General features: G+C 51.6%; 6 protein-coding genes across 6 annotated transcripts in view; 3 read left to right on the top strand and 3 right to left on the bottom strand.

Annotated features, from left to right (window-relative positions):
* Window positions 1-636, bottom strand: part of M430DRAFT_139731 (hypothetical protein) — a gene marked incomplete at its 3' end in the record, with an annotated part of 1778 nt that extends 1142 nt beyond the window's left edge. Inside the window, exon 1 of the mRNA XM_024862623.1 lies at window positions 16-636. Within this exon, the coding sequence (XP_024720823.1) occupies window positions 16-422 (407 nt within the window). The 5' untranslated portion in view covers window positions 423-636. The remainder of the gene's footprint in view (window positions 1-15) is intronic.
* Window positions 637-7105: 6469 nt separating this feature from the next.
* M430DRAFT_50485 (hypothetical protein) lies at window positions 7106-8913 on the bottom strand (the record flags this gene model as incomplete). The annotated part of the gene is made up of 2 exons (XM_024868155.1): window positions 7106-8733; window positions 8814-8913. 2 exons carry the CDS (start codon window positions 8911-8913, stop codon window positions 7106-7108), a joined length of 1728 nt encoding a protein of 575 aa, XP_024720822.1.
* Window positions 8914-9725: 812 nt separating this feature from the next.
* On the top strand, window positions 9726-11020 carry M430DRAFT_42142 (hypothetical protein; the record flags this gene model as incomplete). Its single annotated transcript, XM_024867528.1, has 4 exons — window positions 9726-9969; window positions 10025-10213; window positions 10263-10495; window positions 10547-11020. 4 exons carry the CDS (start codon window positions 9726-9728, stop codon window positions 10886-10888), a joined length of 1008 nt encoding a protein of 335 aa, XP_024720821.1. The 3' UTR covers window positions 10889-11020.
* A 5248-nt stretch (window positions 11021-16268) lies between these two features.
* M430DRAFT_239801 (hypothetical protein) lies at window positions 16269-17002 on the top strand. Its single transcript, XM_024864991.1, has one exon. The coding sequence runs from the start codon at window positions 16274-16276 to the stop codon at window positions 16751-16753; it is 480 nt and encodes a 159-aa protein (XP_024720820.1). The 5' UTR covers window positions 16269-16273; the 3' UTR covers window positions 16754-17002.
* Window positions 16926-17803, top strand: M430DRAFT_239799 (hypothetical protein). Its single transcript, XM_024864989.1, has 2 exons — window positions 16926-16987; window positions 17091-17803. The coding sequence occupies exon 2, from the start codon at window positions 17201-17203 to the stop codon at window positions 17768-17770; it is 570 nt and encodes a 189-aa protein (XP_024720819.1). The 5' UTR covers window positions 16926-16987; window positions 17091-17200; the 3' UTR covers window positions 17771-17803.
* A 968-nt stretch (window positions 17804-18771) lies between these two features.
* M430DRAFT_101593 (hypothetical protein) lies at window positions 18772-20908 on the bottom strand (the record flags this gene model as incomplete). Its single annotated transcript, XM_024860725.1, has 2 exons — window positions 18772-19327; window positions 19404-20908. The coding sequence occupies 2 exons, from the start codon at window positions 20906-20908 to the stop codon at window positions 18772-18774; spliced, it is 2061 nt and encodes a 686-aa protein (XP_024720818.1).
* Window positions 20909-23014: the final 2106 nt, after the last annotated feature.

Here is a 23014-nt window from a genome sequence, read left to right as displayed (position 1 = left end):
GGGGGGGGGAGATACCGATAATCGACAGTGACCACGACGCACTTGGCCCGCGAGCACAGATGCGTGCACACCGTATTCTCGGTGTCGATGTTCCCCAACACCCATCCGCCTCCATGGTAATACACCATCAACGGCCATCCCTTCTCTGGTCTCGTACCGTCGGGGGTGAAGACGCGGAGCTTGATGTCCGGCCCTGAGGTCTCGCGGCGGGGGATCGAGATGTCTTGAGTGCTTCCCACGGGCTGTTTGGGACCACCTCCAGGGATCAATATGCCTGACGTCCGCGACGCCTCGACCGGCTGCAGATGGACTTGCTGTTTGTCAATAACATGCTCGTTATAGAACTTCACATATTCAGCATCTAATCTATCCTTAACTGACTCGTGCAGCGGATAAGGAGGTTGCGGACCCGTGGAAGCCATGATGATGAACTGCTGAGCTTCGGCTTTGAGGAGAGATGCGAGAGGGGGAGAATGAAGACATCTTGAAGTCCCTCTTGTGCCACGATGTCGCTTTCGCTAGATCTGGTGACTGGTTGGACTCACTTGAGTGTGTATCCCGAATAAGGTTTGTTTTGTGGGACGACGATAAGCAGAGTGACGATAATGGGATCTGAATCCACTTTTTTGACAGGTACAGTCCGGGGTGATAGAAAGCTATACAGTATTGGGCAAAAATACCCCAGGCCTCGCCCTCTCGTACATGCTTTCTATGAATCCATCTAGTCGTTCTACTCAACGAACCGTGGTTTTATATCTTCAAATCGGCCAAATATATCCAGTGACTGCTGTAGATGAGCGGTGAAGCCTTCCGCGAAAAGGAGAGTCAAGGCATGTATCCTAGTCATGTTGTATATTGCGTCTTCGAGCCTCTCCCACTCTCTGCATGACCCCTCTTCCTCCCACTTTTCCTGCGCCAAAAAGGATCACCGGCAGGAATATAGGCTCTTGATACCCGCTGTGGGTTTCTCTTCCTAGCCCGGAGATCCCCTGGCTTCGTCTATAGATCTCGAAGATCTCCCCTCGAGCATGAATGAAAGAAAAGGAAAAAGGCGAGTCGAGCGAAAGAACAAAAAAAATAGGAAAAAAATAGAGAAACAACTGGATTTCCTCTTTGGTCACTACGAGGGTCGAACTCGCGACCTTGGCGTTATTAGCACCACGCTCTAACCAACTGAGCTAAGCGACCAATCACGTATTTCCTGTGGCAGCAGGCTCTTCAAAAGCATCTATAGAGCACAATTCCAGACGCCCGAAACAAGAAAAAAGAGAGGAGCAAAAAAAGCAAAAAAAGCACAAAAGAGAAGGGAATGTGTGTTCCGTTGCTGGTCACTACGAGGGTCGAACTCGCGACCTTGGCGTTGCATCTCTGCATATTAGCACCACGCTCTAACCAACTGAGCTAAGCGACCAATCAAGTTCTTGTGATTGCAGGCTCCTCAATAGAACTCATACAGAGCACAACGCCAGAATGGCTTGAAGCAAAAGGAAAAACTGAAGCAAAAAAATATTTGTGAATAATGGTCACTACGAGGGTCGAACTCGCGACCTTGGCGTTATTAGCACCACGCTCTAACCAACTGAGCTAAGCGACCTGATATGGGAGGATCCTGTTTGTTGCTGAATTCCAGATAAGAGGCATTTAGTAAATGGCTCCAAATAAGCAGCCATATGACATGTTGACCAGGTCCTTCTCAGAGCTTAATAAAGTGACAGCTGTATCTACGTACCTTTGGTACTTGCTTCGATTTCTCAAGACCAAGTTAATATAAGCTTACGCGAGGTTGTGGTGTTGGAGCTGCTGTTTTCAGCAGGTTTGGTCGCTGTATTATGCTGCCTCGAACCCCGAGAAGTCATCACGTTCGGAAGAGCGGACCCTGCGTCTGCTGATCATCAGGAGCGAAGGACGTCCAAGGACTACCGTAGAAGTCGAAATCCATTCCGAGGCCCTCATGAAAATGTTATTCTGGTTCCTGGATGAACCCTCCCTCGAAACAGGGGGCCCTCCCCACTTCGTCCGTCATCATGACAGTCACTCTTCTGGCACTTCGAGTTCTCCTCCCATTATACATATCTGTATGTCCTCCGTATACCCTCTCTGCTGTCGCATCTTACGACCACAACACCCTCACCTTCTGTACCTGTGACTCCCCATGACGGCGGCGTGGTCAAGACCACCCTCTCCCAAGGCAGAACAAGCTCATCGTCCTCATGGCCCCGACACAGTATGCACCCGTCAATCCACGGCTGTCACATACCTCAGTGCTACCTATCTGCTAAATCGGTTCTGAACTTCTGATACACCCGGCCAAGCCATCGAAATTGGTCGGCGTGACTCTGTGTGCAAACTTGGGGCCAGACCTTTAATCGCGGCTCCCTAAAACCAAGAGGCCCAAGGTCTCGTCACCTTCCACGTCGTACGTTGGCGTAAGGCTTTGGCCATCTGGATTCTGGGGTTCCCACCTCCACAATCCTCCCCCAAGTGTCAACCGTTGGAGTCCACGAAGCTTCAACAGCTGCCAGACACCTGACGACTCGGCGTTAATAGGGTCTGCATGTGGGCGGCCTCGGCAAACAACCACTGCAAATTTAGAGATAGCATATTGTCAACCAAGGCCCCAAATGCATCGTCGCTGGACCGAAGGACGGCGTACGCCGCTTACCGTAGCCCAGGAATTGGAGGACCTTCCAGATCAGCGATCCGTACACTTCCCGGAAAGCATAGTTGACCTGGCTAACAGGAATGGACATGTTTATCGCTGGCAGATGCCGTGGAAGTCGCGACGGACTCCATGATGCGACCCAAAATCTCTAGCACACACAGAGCCAAGAGCAAGCCATAGTAGCAATAAGTTAAAGAAAGATAGATATAAATCAGCGTAGCAAGGACAACAATTACCGTGGCCCAACACGAAGCGTTGAACGAATCGGAATAGGGGTCAATGAGAAGAGAAAGGAAGAAGAGGATGGGCAAAATAAAAGGGCGACACAGCTTGCTTTTATGCACTTGCAGGAAAAGCAACTGGGTACACCGGGAAGATGTAACTATTCACATCTTTACAGCTTAATAACGAAGGCAGGTATATTACAGGGGAAACTGTAGTACAAATAAACTTATGTGTATTTCAAGTGTCGTATGCAGGGTAGGTAGAGACGCTTTGGCCACTACTGATAACCGGGGTGATGAATGGGGGATAAAAGAAGAGGAGAATGGGGAGGAGAGGTTTGTACTGTTGTAGAGAAGAATCGATGATGAAAAATATATATAGAATCAAGATAAATCAAAGCTCACCAAAGCCAGAAGAACATGGCAGTGCATAAAAAACACAAAAGCGAGAAAAACTAATCACGCAATTATGATTGATTGATTGATTGCATGATTGATAAGTCAAAAACATGACAGCATGCATGTATTAAACAGGTAGTACTTCAAACCATACCTAACTGTCTTACTCGCCCACATATAAATCATAGGTAGGATACGACAAGTAGGTAGTAGAAGCACTAGTGCGCGTAATAGACCTTCTCACTACAAGCTTCAGGAAGAAGGAAGGAAGGAAGGAAGGATTAGGATGACAGGTAGTAGACATTTCGAGATCCTTAACATAGACGATCTAAGGTAAGGTAGACTGTATGAATCATGATCGATCGTGTGATCCTCTGGACTGGACTGAGAAAGTGTTGAGGGTATTCACATGTACATACTCTCTCACCTCCACATGTCATGGACCTCGACAAGACGGGAGGACGTCGCACGTGATACAATACAAGATCACCGATTACCTAAGGTACGGCAGGCGTCAGGACCAACACGGCCACAACTCCCGGTTCCGAAAGCACGCTCGCTTAAAATGCGAACTCCAATGATCCAAAGACGCAAAAAAAAAAACAAGAGAAAGGAAAAAGAAAAAGAGGACTATAGAGGGAAAGAAACAAAAGACAAGTAAGCCGAACGAACACCTCTCTTCCTTTCCTCACATACATACATACCCCTGTGATATTACCCACCCTCTCTGACTTCATGATCTCCGCGATGATGACGAACCCCCCTGGTCGGCAAGGCAAACCCCATCAATCATCCATCCTTCGATCAGCGAGCTGCTGCTTCTCAGCCAGCCAGCAGAAAAAAATCGCCCGGAGGAAATGATCATTGATTGATGATTATTGCCATTCTGCCTTTTTGCTGACACTACTAGGTACGTTGCCCCGCCCCCTCCTCGACCCCGCTCCGCACCCGCTCCATTCGGCGGGGGATAGAAATCTGATTGAATGGTCGGAGATGAGACGCGGCTCGGTTGTTGTGTGTCGAGAGGAGAGGTGGAAAATAATATGGGGACTATTTGCGGGATCTAGAGAATGAATAGGAAGAGACGAGAAGAGCGGAGCCGGGGGGAGGGGGGTTTGGCTTTTTCGGGTCCGCTGGTTCGGGCGGGAAGGACACGCACGCTCGCTCGCTCGCTGGAGCTGGAGCTGGAGAACTGATTTGATGTGAATGGAATGGAATTGAATTGAATGATGAGGGATGGAATGAAGGGATGCGGAGAGGGAGAGGGGGGAGAGTGGAAAAATTTCAAAAGGTCATCTGGAAGGTCAAATATGTGATAGATCTAGAAAGGGGCAGATTTCTCCCCATCCTATCCCATCTCAGCCTTATAGAGATTGAGATTGAGATAGATGTGTCTTGTGCCCCTTGTTCCCATCCATGATCCATCCCTTTGATCCCATCCACATCCCTTAATCCCCTCACTCATCGGCTGTCTTCGCCCGTCCGTCGGTCGCCGTCCACTACTGTCCAGAAACGTTTACCCACCCGGCTTCGAATCGAGGGGTTGGAACTTGGCGGTTCCGATCGATCTCTCGATTTTGTTCAGGAACGAGGCATCCGTTCCAAACTTTTTGCATCCCCCGCTTTCTTTATCTCTTTCCGATTTTTTATTTTTGATTTTATTTTTTAATTTTTTGATTCTGTTTCTGTTTCCCGTTTGGTTTTATCATTAGTAGATAGGTAAGGTTAGGTAGATCCCCAGAGAAAAGAAACTCTGGTAAAGTAAAGCTCCCCTCATCCGCCCATCTATCTATCTATCCATCTATCCATCCTACCGAGATCTGTCCGTCTATCTCTATCTCACCCTCCTCTCCTTCCTCCCTTTCTTTGCCTGTAACCTACAAACCCACAATAATTCCCTCGCCATCCCATCCCTTCCTCCACCCATCCACCCATCCATCAACAACCTACCTAATCATCTCCCGAGTCCCTCTAAAAATCTAAACCATAGGCTGTTAAACGGCCCATCACCCACCCACTCCATCCAACAGGCACAAGTTCACAACCGACCCGTAAGTTCGTAACCAAACCCGGCCTCCCCCTGGTTCCGATCTAGAGCGCTCCATCTTTTCATCTCCCATCTATCTCCATTATTTCTTTTTTACCTCCCGAGCGAGTGAGAGTTGTTGGATTTTACGCGTCGCGTCGCGAGGTGCGTGGGTGCAGCGTGCAGCGTGCCTTTGTTTGTTTGTTGGATGACATGTGAAAGTGTTAAGGTAAGGAGGTGAGATTAGGTTGGATGGTTGGGATTGGGAAATAGGAATTGAATAGACTCACACATCGTATCTCATCGCATCTCACCGCCGTTCTTACCTTACTGTACTGTACCTACTGTACTGTAGTACAACCCCCTGCCCAGCCCAGCCCAGCCCAACTCAGCTCAGCTCAGCTCAGCTCTGCCTTGCCCAGCCCAGCCCAGCCCTGTAAAAAGCCCCAACCAGCAAACAAAGATTAACAAACAAAGATTAACAAACAATCCTAAATCACATCACCCACCCATCACAATCACATCACAAAATTTTATGCAATCCTTTCCCTTCCTTCTCTCATAACCCCTACATATCTATCTAACGTGATGGAAGGATTTAATTAATCAATCCCACTCACATACCTTACCTTACATATCAATTTTTACAACACCTTGCATACCTATATCCTGTCAATAATCACATCACTCTCCACAAACCCGAAAAGAAACGGAGACAATGAAATCTTGACACCTGCCTACCTTACCTGTCTACGCGTGATGACGACAGATAATGTAATGTGTAGGGTTGTTTTACCCCTGTAACTTAACTTACCTTACGCTGAAATTTGTTACATGTATCTAAATTAGCTCGGAAAAAATTGAAGGAAAAAAAGGTGAAAAGGGGGGGGGGGGAAAGAAAAAGAAAGAGACACTGGATAGAGTAAGGTAAGGTAGGTAGGTAGGTATAAGAGGATGATAATTATTGGGTTTGGGGAGATATGTGAGTGATGATGATGTAAGGTGTAGATGCGGTGGGATGTGGTGGGATGTGGTGTGAGGGAGGGAGGGAGATGGATGGATGGGATGTATTCATGAAATTTGTGACGTTGTATTTGTAGTTGAAGTGCCGTACCTTTACTCTGTATGCGCACAAGGCACAGGATCCACGGCGGTTGATTAGTTTCATCACTTCACACAATCACTTCGCACAACCACATGATACATGAACATTTTTATTCGTTGCTGCTATGGCTATCGCCGCTATGGCTAACTTCTTCTCATCCAGACCAGCAAGCCGCGCTGTCCTCACTGAGCTCAGCTCATCGCCTATCATAGCTCCATCGTGTACAGGTTTGCACCTCATCCCGTGAAGGTGTGGTGAGAAAAAAGAAAGGTCCATGGTATCATCCCAACGCCGCGCCAAGTTGTCAAAAACAAATGTCGATTTTTCCAGGCCGTTGCTCCGGGGAGACGAGAGCCGGCCGAAACGCCACTGGAACGTGTATGGCCATGCCGTTCCTCGCAACGCAATGATTGGAAGCAGAAGGTAGAAGAGAAACTCGCTAAAGGGCAAGAGGCTGATGCTGTTCCTCTGCCATGCAATAATGCCGATCCGTTCCGTGACCACGCCAGGTAGGCCCCATGGGCCGGTGAATGCTGTGGGCTGTGAAGCCGTGTAGGGCTGTAATGTACTTCTCCCGTGTATGTTCCGAATGTACAAGCTGCCAAACGTATATGCGTCGTAAATGATCCTCGATGCGCAGGGGTATCAGAATTAGAGATGCGTCTAACACGAGGGGTAATATTGGTACACTACCATCCCTTGGAATGGTATTCGCCGAGACCCTGACTGAAATATTGGTTCCATCTCTCGTTCTCCTCCTTGTCATCCATGTCCATGTGCACCTTCTCGGGGTACTGCTTGAGGTTTGCAACGTCGTGTGCAGTGTGTCTGCGCTTGAGCACGGCATTGGCCGTCTGGGACTTCTGCTGTCGCTCCCAGAGCAGGTGCTGACGCAGACTGACTGTCAACTCGGTTGCCAGCATGTTCCGGCGGGTGGTCCGAGGGGAGAGAGCGAGCTGGTACGGAGTGCTGTTCGCAGTGCGGTGGATGGGTCGGGGGACCGATCGAGGAGGATTCTCCGAGATGGGCTTGAGAGTACTCTTCATCATCAGAGGGGTACCCTCGTCGGAGTCGGCTGAGGCCGCGAGTGACGGGCCGTTGGGAGAGGATGTTCGCGAGCGCTGCAGGCTCGCGGTAGATCGCGCGGCGGCCTCTGCGAGGGCATTGGCGCGGTCGTTCTGGTGGAGCATGGTGGTGATCAGCGACCGGCGGGAGGTCAGGTTGGGTCTCGAGTCGACACGTTGGAAGAAGGTCTTCTCATCGATGCTGGCATGGCCACTGTCCTCGTTGGAGTCCTCCCAATCCGAAGAGTCGTCATCATCGTCAATGGCGCTCTCGTCAACATCCTCCTCGTCGGTTTCAAAGACGTCATCGTCAAATGGTCGGTCCTCTGATATGGTCCTGGTCGCAACCTCCTCTTTAAATGAAGTCTGCTTCTTAGGCTGACCCTGGATGCTCTCTGCCAATGCACTCTGTGGCTGGACTCGCTGGGGGAGGGAGCTCTCGTCCTCGTTAGACGAGCCACCAAAGGTGAAGACGGGGTTCTTCTTCTTCAACTGCGCAGGTTGCCCACTTCTGTCTACTGAGTCGGAACTCAATGAGTCCTCACCAGACGATGCACCGAGGTGGAACATGCCTGGCCTCTTCATGAGCGGTGGGTTGGCGGTGTGGGCAGCAGCGATGTCGGCTTCGGGAATAGAGGAAGGGGCGCTGAGGAGAGGGACGGATCGATATGAAGAGCTGATGTGAGAAGGCGAGAAGCCTCGGACGACACTGGTCGTACTCCTCTCGGAGGTGCCGCTCGCAGAGTCAGATGTCGTCTGTGACGAGCCCCCAGATGATGCCGAGGCACTGCTCTCGCCCAGGGCGGATGTTGACTGAGGCGTGCTCACTGCTGGCTGCGCTTGCTGGGTCTCCTCGGGCTCGGGTGCGGGGGGTGCGATGCTGAGCTTGAGCGGCTCCAGATCCTTCCGCTCTTTGATCGTGGTCACCATCTTCTCGAGGTCATCAGGGGTGATGTGCCGTTCGCGGCCCCGGCTCCGGCTGTTGACGGAATCCTGGCGTCTGATGTGCGGACGGGAAATATCCAGCGGGGTGGAGGTCGAGGCGGTGTTGTCGTTGTCGAACTCGAGGGCCTCCTCATCCGCCACGGAGCCGGGGCTGCTGGAGAGATCGGGCAGGTCGGCGGGGTATCGCCCGTCGGTGCTCCTCTCGGAGATGGAGATGGCCGGGGTGGTCGCGTTGGCCTCGGAGACGGGAGCGCAGCAGAAGGTCTCACGGTTCCATAACCGCCAGCTCAGGTTCTCCAGGCGTCGCCCTTCCTCCAACGATCCGGCACATCGGGAGAAGACTACAAGGAACGTTAGTTGGGTCGCATCTCCGACCCGGAATGCTCACCTGTCCACATGCTGAACAGATTCTCAACATTGCGCGTGTCGACCTTGTGGATGCGGTTGACGTCGACGGTCAACACCGGGGTATCTAGCGTTGCAGGCATATCGTCTCGACTCTGCTCGATTGCACGAGCTGCTGTGATGACGGAGACACGACTGCTGAGGGATGCTCGCGATTGAATCGCGAAGCGGTCTGGGGGGGAAGAGCGGGAGATGGGGGGGAGGGATGGAGGTGATCACAAGTCGAGGGAATCCGCTCGTTCTTTGCTGAGCACAGATGGCGTAGATATCTCGCGGGGTTCTGATCGTAGTATAGCAATCGATCCGCGGCGGCGGTTTGCATTAACTGGCAGAGAGCGTGGTGATGGGGAGCGAGAGGTGGGGGGGGTGGGAGAGCAGGATCGATGACGATGATGTATTGTATGGAAGTCGTGGACGTAGCGGTGAGATCGGGAGACGATGGGGATAGTCGTCGACAAGCAGATGGATCGCGGGTCTCGAAGTCGTGCTCTGGGGTGGGTGAAGAAGAGCAGGGAGAGTTGGCGCGCGGAGGGCTGGTGAAGTAGAAGTATTAAACGGTGTCGGGGCGGGTTTGGGCGTGTGAAGGGGGTGGGTCCCAAATAGTCGGTGGGAGAGAGAGAGAGTCGGGGAGTCTGGGACGTTGGCGGCGGCCCGAAGAGGTCAAGCCTCTTTGGCGCTCGCAGCGTGGGAGAGCCAGGGATGCCCAGTCCGGAGGGCCCTTTTGTTTGTCCGGCCAGCTCCCGCGCCTGGCTGGGAAGGGTTAGTGCGAGAGGAGCACGCTAGCCCGGAGAGGCAGTGTTCGGGCCTCAACGCGTGCGAGGACGATGCCCCGCGTCTAATCCACATCGGGCATCATGTCGGCGGTACTAAGACTGACGACGCCGGGCGTCTTCCGATGGGCAGCTGGACAGGACAGCAGAAAGTAGGGCACACTACGGCGGACGACAGCACCCAGGCCGGCCCCGGTGATTATTATGGGCCCCCCGCGGCGCAGAGACTTTTTACTTGCTGGGCGCGCGTGTCAGTCGGGAGTCGGGATTGGGAGGTGGCAGTTCAGCAGTTCAGCGCCTCGGGAGAGCCTCGGCATCTTGGACCAGACACTCTCAAGAGCATCACGGCTGTGGCTGACTCGTCTCTTTGTGACTGGTCACGGGGCGTTATTGAAGGTTATTTGGCTCACTATCAGACTATCAGACTATCAGTATTGGAGCATTCATATTGCCTGGATAAGTCGATGGATGTATTGGATGGGCTTTGCGGCTGCAGGGCATCAGTGCGAGAGGCACGAATCAGAGCGTGACAAAGCCACACGGCTCCAGGAACCGTCCACGTCCAACTGCCCGCCGTCCCGTGCTCGTCACTGTCACGGTCGACGCTGGAACCGTATAATATTCGCAGACAGCAGAGAATGCGATGCTCTGCTCTTGCCGAGCTCCCCAAGAACGGTTGAAGCGTCTGCCGAGGATGAATAACCTCGCTCGTGACTGGCCAGCCGTGATCCACCGCGAAGACGTTTTTCCTTTCTCCCTTCTCCCGCCTGCCAGCCCCTCGCCTACGGGTATAACTGGAAACACCCAGCCAGGTCCTTACCAAAGTAACCACAGAGGCCCAATGCCCAAGGCCCACTCCCGACTCCACCAGCAATCACGATTTACCACTTTACCAGTTCTCCCTGCCCTGGCCCCCAGCTACTGATCAGTAGTGACCAGTCACCAGTCCCGGTCCCAGGAAATCCCATCGTCCCCTCGCGATCCCTATTCCCCCGACCCAATCAGCGCCGCCGCCCACGTAAGAACCGTCGCTCGCCTTACCCCCTCGGCCTTTTCCAGAACCGCATCGCTCCCCCGAGTCATTTGCAGCAGCCCCGTCGCTCGCATCCATGTCGCCACCCTTCCCGGCCCTCTGGGACTGAGCCTGGCCATTCCAAGTTCCCAGTGCCCAGTGTCCAGTGCCCAGGCCCAGCAGCCGAGCCCTGTTCCCGCCGGCAAGACGCCGTCGGAGACATGGAGGGAGGGGGAGGACAGGGCAGGGAGATTGAGGGAGGATGATGAAGGATGATGGAGAGAGGGTAGCAAATCAGCAGCATTATTATTATTTACAGAGGGACAGGACAGAGGACAGAGGACAAGGACAGGCACAACAGCACCGTGTAACGCGCGCCGTCCCGAGGTTCAATCAATCCGAAAGCAGATGACATGTACTCGACCCTGGGTGAAAAGGGCCGTCAGCTGCCAGCAGGACAGGAATGATGGAATGGGCCAGCTCGCTGGGACCTGAGCGCAGTTAGCCACGCCGAGGTCAAGCGCCAAACGCCCCGCGATCTGGTGCTACTGCTGCTGCTGCACTGCTGCGCTGCTGCTGAGGAGGAGGCAAGAGGTTTGAGACTGAGACCCCCCACTGTCGCCTCACGAGGCGTGCATAGCACAGGCACCGAGGGCAAGAGTGATGAGTGGCGCTGTGCTGTCCATGACTCCATATCGATGTCCTCGTGATCTTTGAATCCTCTGAATTCTCTGTATCCAACGTAAATGTCAAAATCTCAAATCCAGTGTCTGCCAACCGTCAAGTCACCCAACCATCAAATGACGAGATCCGAAACTCCATTCATTCATTCAAACCCGCAATCCATCCATCCCGAACCCCCCCCTCTTCCTCCCCTTGTCGTGGCGTCCATGCCATTCCATTCCATAAAATCCAAAAATCCAAATCATGCCCCCTCGCGCATGATCCTCTATCCACGATCCCATAATCGACCAACTATTTCAAAACTAATCCTCCAGCTGGGAAGCCCAAAAAACGACAGCTCTCCTCCCGGCTCCCAGCTTCAACTTCCCCGTTGCCTCCCATCCCCCCTTCCCTGGCGTCGATCCACGCCTAAGCTCTTTGGATCCGACCTGTCACTTTTACATTTACATTTACATATACATTTACATTATACATTATACATACATATGTACCCTTACGACGCCGCCGCGATGCACGGTGCCCTTTTTTTCTTCAAGACAGCAGAACATCCAGCTGGTATCTTCTTACAATTAAACCGTCCTCTGAAAGGGGTACAGTACCTTAGTTTTGCATGCATATATGCGATTAATAAATCTAAATTAAATCAAATCCAGGGATCTGGAACCTCTGCTTGCTTTGCTTTGCTTGTGAGAGAAAAGCCACCACCACCACCACTACAACCTATCTATCTATCTATATCTTAGATTCTATAATCCCCCCCCCCCCCTTCCCCCTGATTCCCCACATATCAATACCCTAGGTATGACAGAAAGTTCAGTTACCCATTTTCCCTCCCTCCCTCCCGTTCCCGCCCCGTCCGCTTTGCCTCTATGTAGGGGCCCGCGCGAAGAGGTTCATGTATAGTATGTATGCCATGGAAGAGGGACATGGAAAGGAATTCCAAATTCCAAATGTATGGTGTGGTACCTGACATAGATACATACATGCATACATACTGCATACCTACTCTCGACGACAACCCCTAAAGCCAACCCAACGCAACACAACTCAAATTCAAATACAAAACAATAAATCAGCCTCCCTCCCTATCTCCTTACCATCGCATACCTCACCTCACCTCACCTAAAGTCTCCAAATATTCATATTCATTCCTATAATCTTTAAATTCAAATTTCCAAATTCTAGACCCCCCCCCCCCCGCCCCTTCCCCCCCTAGATATTCTTATCATCTTATCATCTTATCACTTCGTCTGATCTCATACGAATTCCAAATTTCAACCTCTAAAACTTGAAAAAAAGAAATATATAAGGTATTTATTTATTTATTTATTTTATTTATTTGCCTAGTCAATAAATCAAGCAAGCCAAAGCTCGCTTCTAGGTAGGTTAGGTAGGTAGGTATAATAGCACAGCACGAGTATCGAGACTGCGTGCGTGTGTGTGCGGTTGGATAGGAATTAGGAGGGATTGGAGGAGATGGGATGGGATGGGATGGGATGGGATGGGATAAAAGGCAACGACAGACAGCACATCTAATAAGATAAGCGCGCGGTTCAAAGTACCCCTCTTTCCACCCCTTCCCTCCCCTCCAATCCTCCCCCCCTCTCCCCGAAAAAATAAATCCAAATAATCCAAATAAACCTCACCTCACACCTCCCAATCCATCCAAGAAATCCAAACATATCATCAGACCAAAACCCAGATGATGATGGATGATGGATGGATGATAAGGATGATGGACAACGCAGTATGTCTCACTCACTCACTCTCATTCGCTTTCGCTAAAGGGATGCGCTGTCATAGGTAGGTATCATAGGATCGATCGATCGTGATCTATGATGGATGATGGATGATTCATAAGAGATGAGAGATTTGACAACGCATCAAGGTAAGGTAAGGTAAGGTAAGGTGAGGGATATAGAAGGAAAGTAAGAGGAAATTTCCTACCTTACCTTACCTTACCTTACCTTGCGTTTACAGCACGGGACTACCTTAGGTATTGTTACACATAAAAACCGTCATCGAGGTAAGGTAAGACTTGCTTCTTCTACCCTGTATACATTCATTCCTCCTCCTTTCCCTGAAATATAAAATTACATATAATAATAAATAAATAAAAAAAATCAAGAAAGAATTCAATATTCGAGACTAGATGGTTGGTTAGACATAGGTGCATGAACTACCTACCCTTACATAAGATAGGTAGGGAGGTAGGTAGGTAGTTTTGCCTTGAATGTAGGTAGGTTTATTTTATTTTATTGGTGAGTTCATTTGAGATACCTAGCTACAAGTATTTAATACAGATAGATAAATAAATAAATCACAAGTACAGTACAGTACAGTACAGAGTTGTGTTATACATAATTACTATTTATAGACAAGGTACGTAGGTACGTATGTGCAGAACAAACAAACAGGATTGACTTATTAGATACATAAGAACAGAGGTTCAAACGATGACATGACATGATATGACAATGATATACGATCCGGGCCTTGGCCTCTTTGATTCTTGGACTGGACTGGGCGTGGGGGAGAGCGGCGGCGCCACCCCGCGTTTTGGTGTGGTTGGTGGTGGACTGGACTGGGCTGGGCTGGGCTGGGCTGGGATGGGATGGGATGGTTTTATGGTTTTACCCCGGATTAGAGCAGATCAGATCAGGATCAGGATCAGATGATGGGGAAAAGGAAAAGAAGAAAAATAATGCCAAGTTAAAAGAAAAGAATTAAATAAAATAAAACAAACACCCGAAAGAAGGGATGAATGAGAGTACAAGAATAACCGCCTCGCCGCACGCATCGCACCGCACAAGACCACATCTCAAACCCTTCGCCACGCGCGAGGTAAGGGGGGGGGTTCCTCGAATTACATCACATTTTTCTCCCCTCTCTGCCCTCTCTCCGCCTCTACCTAGCATAAATCGCAGTCGACCTTGGGACAAATAGAAATAATTGATGTGATATATAAAAAGAAAAAAAATATGCAACGTATAGAACTCGGCGGTATTACTTACATACGCCTACATTCCACGCCTGATCTCTCGGTGGCTGAGGTGAGGCGCGGTCGCACTTCGGTGTGTTAACAGTGTTGTGTTGTGTTTTGTTTTTGTTTGTGCTGTGGTGAATTATTTCTCCGTGTGCCAGCTCTGTGCCGGCGATAAATAAAGTGCTGCCTGGGGAAGGGAGCAGGAGAGAGGGGTAATAGATGGGCGAGTCGTACTGTACTGTAACATATTGTACGTACAACAGCGTCCTCTCTCTGCGTCTCTCCCTCGCCGTACAGACGAACATCGCCGACGTGACCGCTGTACGAAAGAGGCAATAGACACCACCAAAATAATAAATGAATAAATAAAAGAATAAAGTATAAATAAATAAAGCATAGACGTAAAACATGCATGAAATCAACCGCAACCTAAACGCAATCCGCAAAGCTTAAACGCAAACTCAAAATCTGCTGTGCGCTGCGAGGGAAGGCGGAAGGGCCCCGCAGAGACGTAGCGCATGTGAAACACTTGTCGGAGGCGCGAGTCGAAAATAATATCAATCAGCATGCGGTCATGGATGGTCATGTGATGTTATGCCTCTGTATCACGATCACGGTCCTCAGCTTATGCCATATGGTAGAGCAAGGTAAGGTGTACCCAAAGCAGTGATTATTGCATTCCTGGTGCCATAATAATCCAGGACGATCGCTCGCTCATCCAAACAGGTCCCGTCTGCCGCCTACCCGAGGCTGCGGTAGCGTGGCACGGGATGCCCCCTATTCTGTGCTCGCTTCCTCGCTGCGTGCAACAGGACACCGGTTCTGAGGAGCCCGCTGAGTCTGGACAGAGCTCGTCAACAGCGCAACTGACTCAAGATGCGAGGTTGTCGGCTGAGAGCCAGGGGCTTGGGACGGATGCCGGGGGGGGGTTGGTGCAACGTGAGAGCGTGGGATCGGGCGAGGGGCGTTACCGAGGGCGAGGGGGGACATGGAGGGGGAGGGAGAGGAAAAATAACAAAAATAATAAGAAAAATAATAAAAATAATAAAGAAACAAAGAAAATGACAAGAAAGGAGATTCCCCTGCCTCCTGACAACCTACATCAACAAGGGCGCCGCAAGAAACCCGTTTAGGGAATCACAACATCACAGCGCTGAGCGCCGTCCTCATCCGCGGGACCTTCCCGAGCACGCCCGCTCCGCTCCTCTCCTCCACCATCCCAATATCCATATCCGCATCCACATCCACATCCCTAGAATCGCGCGGTTCGACTGTAGTGTGGTGAGTGGCTTGCTGGCGCTGGAACTACAGCACTCACAGCAAACCACCCGTCCCAGAGATCTCGATTCGAATCGCGACCCTGCAGCGGGCATACGCTTGGCGTCGAGACCTACATGCTGTGCGCAGTACCCCTCGATCAAAGTCATGACTTGAAGCACCTTATCTGCGCCCAAGTGCGGCGGAAAGGCTCCCCGGGCCCAGCACTCTGTTCCATAATCCCAAATCACTGTGCCCATCTTAAATTTCCAATATAGCATCAAGCCACCTGGCGATGATGCCATGCGACGATGCGGGCCATACCAAGCATTGATTAAATTTGATTAATCAATGCTTAGCTCTGAGGAGAGTAGTCCCGCGAGATGTGATGTGTGAGATGAGCAATGAGATGATGACCCACGAATGATGAACCACACCCAAGCCTCTGGATACAACATCAGGATCCCATCGCCAAGTGCCGCGCCGATCGCTGCCCAGGCGGGCGGTAGGGAGGAGCGCGCCGCGCCGAGGGGCGTTGCCGGGCGCGGGAGGGAAACGGCGCGAGTCAGGACGGGGAGATTATTGGGACGCGTTCATGCACCGACGGGAGTATCGATTTGATCGATTGATATGTGGTTGGGCGCGGGTGCGTTCCGGACGCTTTGCACTTGGGTACCGGCTACTGCACAGTAAGTAGTTCGAGATGTATGTATCATATGTTATGCTTTGGCTGGATGTATGTATGTATCATATGTATGCGAGGAAATAAAGTTTCGATTCTTCGACGCAGGGAAAGCTTACCTGCAGTACTGAGTCGTGCTTCCACCGTATCATGCTATCATCCTATGTATCCCTCGATTCCCTCGATTCCGGACCGAGAGTCGTGCAGATCGATAACCCCCGCCGTGCGCATCTCATCTGGTCTGGATTACTTCCTCTCCTGGCTCCCCGGGCATCACGGCGTCGTATTATCTTGCCCCTCGCCCATGATCCATGACCCTCGACCCTCGATAACACCGGGATGCCTTCCGAGATTACCTCCTCGCCCGCGGAAATCCAGCAGCGTGTGTGCCCCCCCCTGCAGCACCCACGAGAGTCTGAGGCTTCACCCACGGTCCCGGGTACCGCACCCGCAACGGTGCTTTCCCGACTCTCCCTTCCCTGTCGCGATCCAGGGTCGCGCGCATGGGCAGGCCGGGCATGCCGTCAAATGAGAGCGTCGATCAGGACCCGAGACATCTGGGTCGTCGCCGGGTCTGAGCGTACTGCAGTACCGCGGATGCGAGCCGGAGGAGATGGCGGTGCCTGTTTCTGCTGGTGTGAAGCAGTGTAGAGGGGTTCGTATTCAGCTTCAGTCTGTCGTTATGATTCGGGACTGTGCTTGTTGCGAATTGGTATTATTGCAGTGCTACAGTCCCCTCGGTGTTGTGTGCTTTACTGCTTCACGAGTAAGCGATACAACTCCTCGGTTCATCACCCCCCCAACCCCTCCCTCGTGGCTGTTTTTCCTCGCTAAAGCTCTCGATCAGGCACTAACACGCATCCGTCCAGGATCCCTCACCCGCTGTTCCCGCACCAATCAACGCCGTCCGTCCGTCTTCTAGCCGCCTTCCACGCATCTTCCCCCTCCAGACGGCTTAGTCAAGACCGAGGCTACGCCGATGCCCGCCGAGGTCGCGAATCAGAGACCTGCCCGAGGTTGTCTGAACATTGTACGGCGCAGTCATTCATTCATTCCCGTTTCATGGCGTTCTCTTGTGCTTCAGAAAGGGTACGTCCTCTATCATGATTCAAAGGAAAAAGAAAAAAAGAAATCAAAAAGGATATTGCATGTGATCCTTCTCTTCTCCCCAGAATCCATGCATGGTACCAATTCCCATTCCTCATCCTCATCAATCATACATTACCTACCTACCAGAGACAAATACGCCTACGCCTACGCCCGTAACCATAATCATCCATCCATCCATACCTCTATGTCCCCTCGTACAGAGGAACTCAAGACAAATTCATCAATCAATCAATCAATCAATCAACCAAACACCACGAGCAGCCCCCCAGCATCCATCCATCCATCCCACTCACTCCTTTGCGACCATGTCTCATGTCTCAGCACTCAACCATCCCACGCGCTCGCCATGTGCTGTCGTGCCAGTATCAGTATGTGTCAGATACGGATCTGGAATCTGGATACTACGTGCCATCGCGAAACAGGGGAACTGCCTATTTGAGAACAAAAAACGAAGGGGGGGTAGTTCTCGTGGTTTGTTATTTTTATTTTATTTTATTTTTATTTTATTTCACCTTACTTTCTCTTATTTTGTGATTGGTTCATTATATTCCAATTCTTCATTTTCATTTTTTCGTTCTCGTGAACAATTAATTAATTAAATTAATTTGTATGATTGGCTTGGATTGCCTCTTTTTTTCTTTTTTTTCTTTTTTCTTTTTCTCTGTCACATGGGCATGCGTGTGCCTCTCCGCGCCTCTTCTCTCCGCGCCTCCGCCTCATCCCGTCATCACATCAATCAAACAAATACCCCACGCACGTGCAAAACTCGCGACCAGGGCCGCGACCTTCTTATCCAGGAAGGTTCCAGGTTCTTATCACTCTATCTTATCCCTCCCCAGCTCGCAATCCTGGGTCATGTTTCGATTTCGATTTCTGAATGTTTGCTTTGTTTTATATTATTTAAAAAGAAATTTGGGGGGGGGGGGGGAGATTTATTATTATTATTATTGGTTTTTTTTTATCTGGTTCGGGGTTGAGGATGAGGATATATGTAGGTTGAACCTTTAAGTAAGGTAGAATAGAATAAAATAAAATAAAATATAGACATTCCATCGATATACACACATACCTCTACAACAGAAAGAAGAAAAGATTCACCATCAATTCTAAGCAAAGTGTACGATACGATCTTATCATGTGGGAAAAGAAAGGGGAATAGGGAGGGGGGTAGTGGAAAGGGACAGGTGGGTGAATTGGGGGGGGGGGGGGGATTCATGATGGGAGAAGGAGAGATGAGATGAGAGAGACATGCACGGGCTGTGGATAGAAAGACTATTACCTAGCAAGGAGCTGAGCTGAGGTGAGGTAGGTAGGTAGCTATGTAGCTAGGCTCTGGCTCTGGCTCTGGCTCTGGCTCTCTAGAAAGAAGGGTGTTATATCGATATCATACATAACGAGCCATCCTTCAAAACCCAACCCAACTCAACTCAACTCAACTCATCAAACAGTTTTGATCTTATCCCCCACCGGTCTCCGGAACTTCCTCTTATCCTTCCTACTCATCCTCACCCGATCCCTCGTCCCCTTCCCCCCTTCCCAGAACCCCCCTCCCCCTTTCTTCCCCACCAGCAGCATATGACACGCCCCGCAGTCCTGCGGTCTATAATTGCCCTCCCTGGAGCACCACCCGCAGATCATGCGGTTCGCCCACTCGTTCGGATGCGCCTCCTTCTCGTCGTGGCACTTGTCGCACGCGTACACCTTCTGACAGCAGCTGAACCGGAACCAGCGGTAGCTTTTCGAGTAGTGCCGGCAGCGCCCGCGCCGCGGTAGTTCGGTGCCCGGAGTGATCCCGAGCTTTTCAGGCTTGCGCCGAGGGCCCGAGGAGGGGGGGAGCCGGGAGGAGGTGATGTGCAGGAAGCGGATTTGGGGGATGGTGAGGGTGAGCTTTTGGTGACAGGTGTGGCAGACGTTGCGTGTTGTTTCGCCACGGATGGTGACTATTCCGGGTAGTGGGAAGGGGGTGGAGCATTGGGAACAGGTGGGGATGAATGTACTAGGAGTTGTCAGTATGGGAGAATGATGGGTAAGGATGTAGAAGGAGAGAAAGATATGGGAAAAAGGGGAAATACCTAGGTAGCATATCAACAACCACACATCCCTCAAGATCGAGAAACCCAGCTCGTACTGCATTGGCGTGGACGAGCTCCCTCCTATACGTCGCTACAAGCGCAGTCGCGCATTTCCTACAGCTCTCAGACTTTGTGATCCCGTTCTTCAACCCGTTGATCTCCATGACCTCCTTACACCTCTCACACTTCACCGACAGATTCAACGTGACGACCTCCAAGAGCTCAATGCCGTACAACTCAATAAGCGGGAATGAGATTGCTGTCCCCCGCTCTGGGTTCTGAGGGGTTTGAGAAGGTTGCTGATCCTCGGCTTCAACTTCAACCCCTCCCTCCGATGACTCTGTGTCATACGAGTAGTCGGAGTCGGAGTCGGAATCTGAGACATCGTCAGGATCGACAGTCCATTCTGGTGGTCGAGTGATATATTGGATGTGGCTTCGTTCGGGATCTTGCTGTCCGTCGACTTCCTTCCCCTTGTTGGTGGGAGCGACCTCTGCTTGTGCCGGCTGAACAGAGGGAGGTGCCGGCTTCTGTTCAGATACCAGAACGGTCTTTGCTAAGATGTGCATATTCTGGGCGAGATAGTTGATATGACCCATCAGAGTAACATCTTTCTGTCCCGCGACCCTCTGTTCAAACCCCGTCTCAACAGGCTTTGATTCAGCGGGGTCGACCGCATCCAGGCGGATCCGGCATGGTTGCAGAGGGTACAGTAGTGGGACGAACAGCTGCACTGACTTCACTGCCTGTAGAGCAACTGGGAGTTCGGAACGTCGTCGCGGCTCAACGGGGATCGTATAAGCTATCCCATCACCTGATTTCTTGAACAGGGGTAACCGTCCCATCCGTGCTTCCAGCTGCCTGGTCTCTGCCTCCCTCTTCTGTGACGCTTGCGACTTCTGCTCTGTCGTGAAGACCTCAGCTGGTTCCACCCTCGGCTGAGCTTCGACCTCGGACGCGGCGAGTTTCCCCTCGATCCGGGTTGGACCTGCTACTGGCTCCACGGACCTTGAAGGGAGGGCTGATAGATGGCGAGTATCTTTGTTCGGCACCAACTTCACCGTCTCCGCTTTTGGGGCGGACAGGAAGACCTCTAGGTTCTTGTCCAGAGCCTTCATCAACTCCAGCAGGGTTGCCTCGGGCTTGTCCTTGACCAAGCCATCAAAACCAGATTCGACGTTGAGGGCGAATCCCCTCGGGATGTCCTTGTTTCCAACCCTTAGCCATGGTTTGGACACCGGATATCCAGTGGGTACAAAGAGCTGGCAGTTGAGCGCCGTCATCTCGAAGGGGAAGTCGGGGTCTGATGGGATGAGGTTGAACCTGAGCAACGTTGCTTCCCCCTCGTACCCCTGAGCGACCTGCTCCGAGGGAGAGAAGCGCCTCCTGATCTGCCCCAGCTGGAACTGGCGAGGGTCCTGTGCCTGTGCTTGTGGGACGGGCTTTGGGACCACACGTGACGCCGGGACAGGCTTGGTGACGGCCTGTCGCCGGTCCTGGACCATGCCATGCTCATCGGGAAGCGCCCCTGAAGAAGCCGAAGCCAGCGCGGGCTCTCCCTGCGGCGGCTTGGTGGTCGTCACAGGCGCGCCGGGAAGGCGGGAGGCATCGTGCAAGAAGGGACAGTCATTGCCTGCGCGACACGCACCTATCCCTCGGGTCAGCTCCTGCTACCGTATGATGGACCTGTCCTCGAGGATCTGGATCTCTGGAGGGCGCGACGGGGACGGGAGGGAGAAATGACGTGTGTGACTGGAGGGAGCTCAAGGGATCGATATCATTGAATGCAGCCAGACGCCCGTGATGCGCAACAGAAGCCGGCGCGAATCACGGGATCCACTGGCGATGCTGCACGACACAACATGCATATGCGACGGGGCGTCTGCCCTCCCGTTGTCGCCAATGAAAATATTCGGGAATATTCGAAATATTTGAAATATCCAGAATACCCAGAATATCCCGAATATTCCAGCGTCGCGGAGAGCAGCGAGAGAAGGCCAGTTCACCTACCTGCTTTGCTGAAATAGCGACAGACCCGGGGTTTCAGCGGCGGCGGGTGCAAAGCGCGTGAGACGGCATCAGGATGGATTGGAGCTGCCAACGCATCAGTCAACGGAGCAGATGACCGCCGCGGGTCCAGCCATGTCGATGCACTGCAACCTCGCGGAGAGGGCGGTGAAGGGGCAACGAAAGTCATACCTGGTGGATGAGTGGGGGATGTAAGGCTGGACGTCATGATCGTTGCGGAGGATGGAGGGGGGGGTTAGTCGTGTTGCGTGGGATGAGAGATGGGGGATGGGGGATGGGAGATGGGGGAGTCCGCTTGTCGTTCAACCGTCTTTCGGGGTATCTAGACAAGGCTTCTAAAGAGGTTTTTGAGAGAAAAAGAATTGATAAAAAAAGGCTTTAGAGAAGAAGAAGGGTGTCAAACTGAAGCTCAAGAGAATTAGTTGTTCTGGTCACGGGAATCAAGTCACCACCATCGCGGTGCCGTCGTCGATGCGTCGAAAACCTCGGACTTGCCACTGACCATGGTACACGGTACTGCAGAGTGAGTCACTGCAAGGCACAAGGCGGGCTGAATGACGGGTATTCTGCGAGTTATTTTTATTTGATTTTATATTTACTTTTGTCTGGCCCTTTTTCTTTGTTTCTTTTTCTTTTTTTCAATTTTTACCTTCATCGTATTGCACTTTTATATTCCAAATATATCCCAACCCAGACCCTCGGCAAAGGACAGCAGCTCCAACGCCATCCATCTCCCTCCCTATCGCCATCGCCACATCGCCACCTCTCCACCTCCCACTCCCAATATTATATTAATATCAACGCCCCCTCTCGTCCCAAACGAGGCATTACCGAGTCCTCGTATCCCTCCCTCATCAACCCCCATCCAGTGATGCGGGTGTTGTGTGCGTGTTCATGTATGTGTTTTCCCGCCTCCGGCTCAGCCCCTCAAGAATGCAGCATCCGACCGGACCGGTCCAACGGCTTCCTTCTTGTCGGCCCTATCTCTCTCTGCTGCACATCCGATCGCCGTGAGGACAAGGTTCCTGACGGGAAATCCCCCGGAGATGGCACCTCGGGTGATTTTCCGATTCTACAGCGCGGCAATATGCTTGTCTATATCGCGCGATAGAAAAAGTATCAGGAGATGTTCGGAGAATCGGATTCCCTATTGACGCGCTCTGTCCTCGATCCCCTTTTTCAAATACCAGTATGCGGAAATCAGAGTCGGTGCCTACCTACCTAGTCAATGGGATTCTGGGTTGACGGATCTGGATGTCTCGTCGTGCAGTATCTATGAACAAACCCTTGGGCCAAGTCCCCCCGACGCATTCATTCCTTTGCTTCGTGCTCTCCTCACTACCGCATCCAAGACAGCTCCTGACTGACGTACAACCACGCAAGCAAAATTCAGATCTACAAAGATGAACTACGCGATCCCTCTCTGTGGCGCAGTGTTTGAGCTTGTCAGTTTTCCCATGATAATCTGACTGACGTGCCGAAACTGGAATATGATGATGATTGAGATGGGATGGAAAGGCGGGCAACCAACAATGATACTTTCATAATCCAGCAAGACCAACATAGGTAGTTTTCCGCATTAC

This window comes from Amorphotheca resinae, assembly GCF_003019875.1.
Source record: "Amorphotheca resinae ATCC 22711 unplaced genomic scaffold M430scaffold_6, whole genome shotgun sequence".
Lineage (NCBI taxonomy): Eukaryota > Fungi > Ascomycota > Leotiomycetes > Helotiales > Amorphothecaceae > Amorphotheca > Amorphotheca resinae.
This window is presented reverse-complemented; position numbering and strand designations above follow the sequence as displayed.

What these genes read in the sequence shown, in the direction of transcription:
- M430DRAFT_239801 (XM_024864991.1), top strand. Translation starts at nt 16,274, where the DNA reads ATGTATGTATGTATCATATGTATGCGAGGAAATAAAGTTTCGATTCTT.
- M430DRAFT_239799 (XM_024864989.1), top strand. Translation starts at nt 17,201, where the DNA reads ATGCCCGCCGAGGTCGCGAATCAGAGACCTGCCCGAGGTTGTCTGAAC.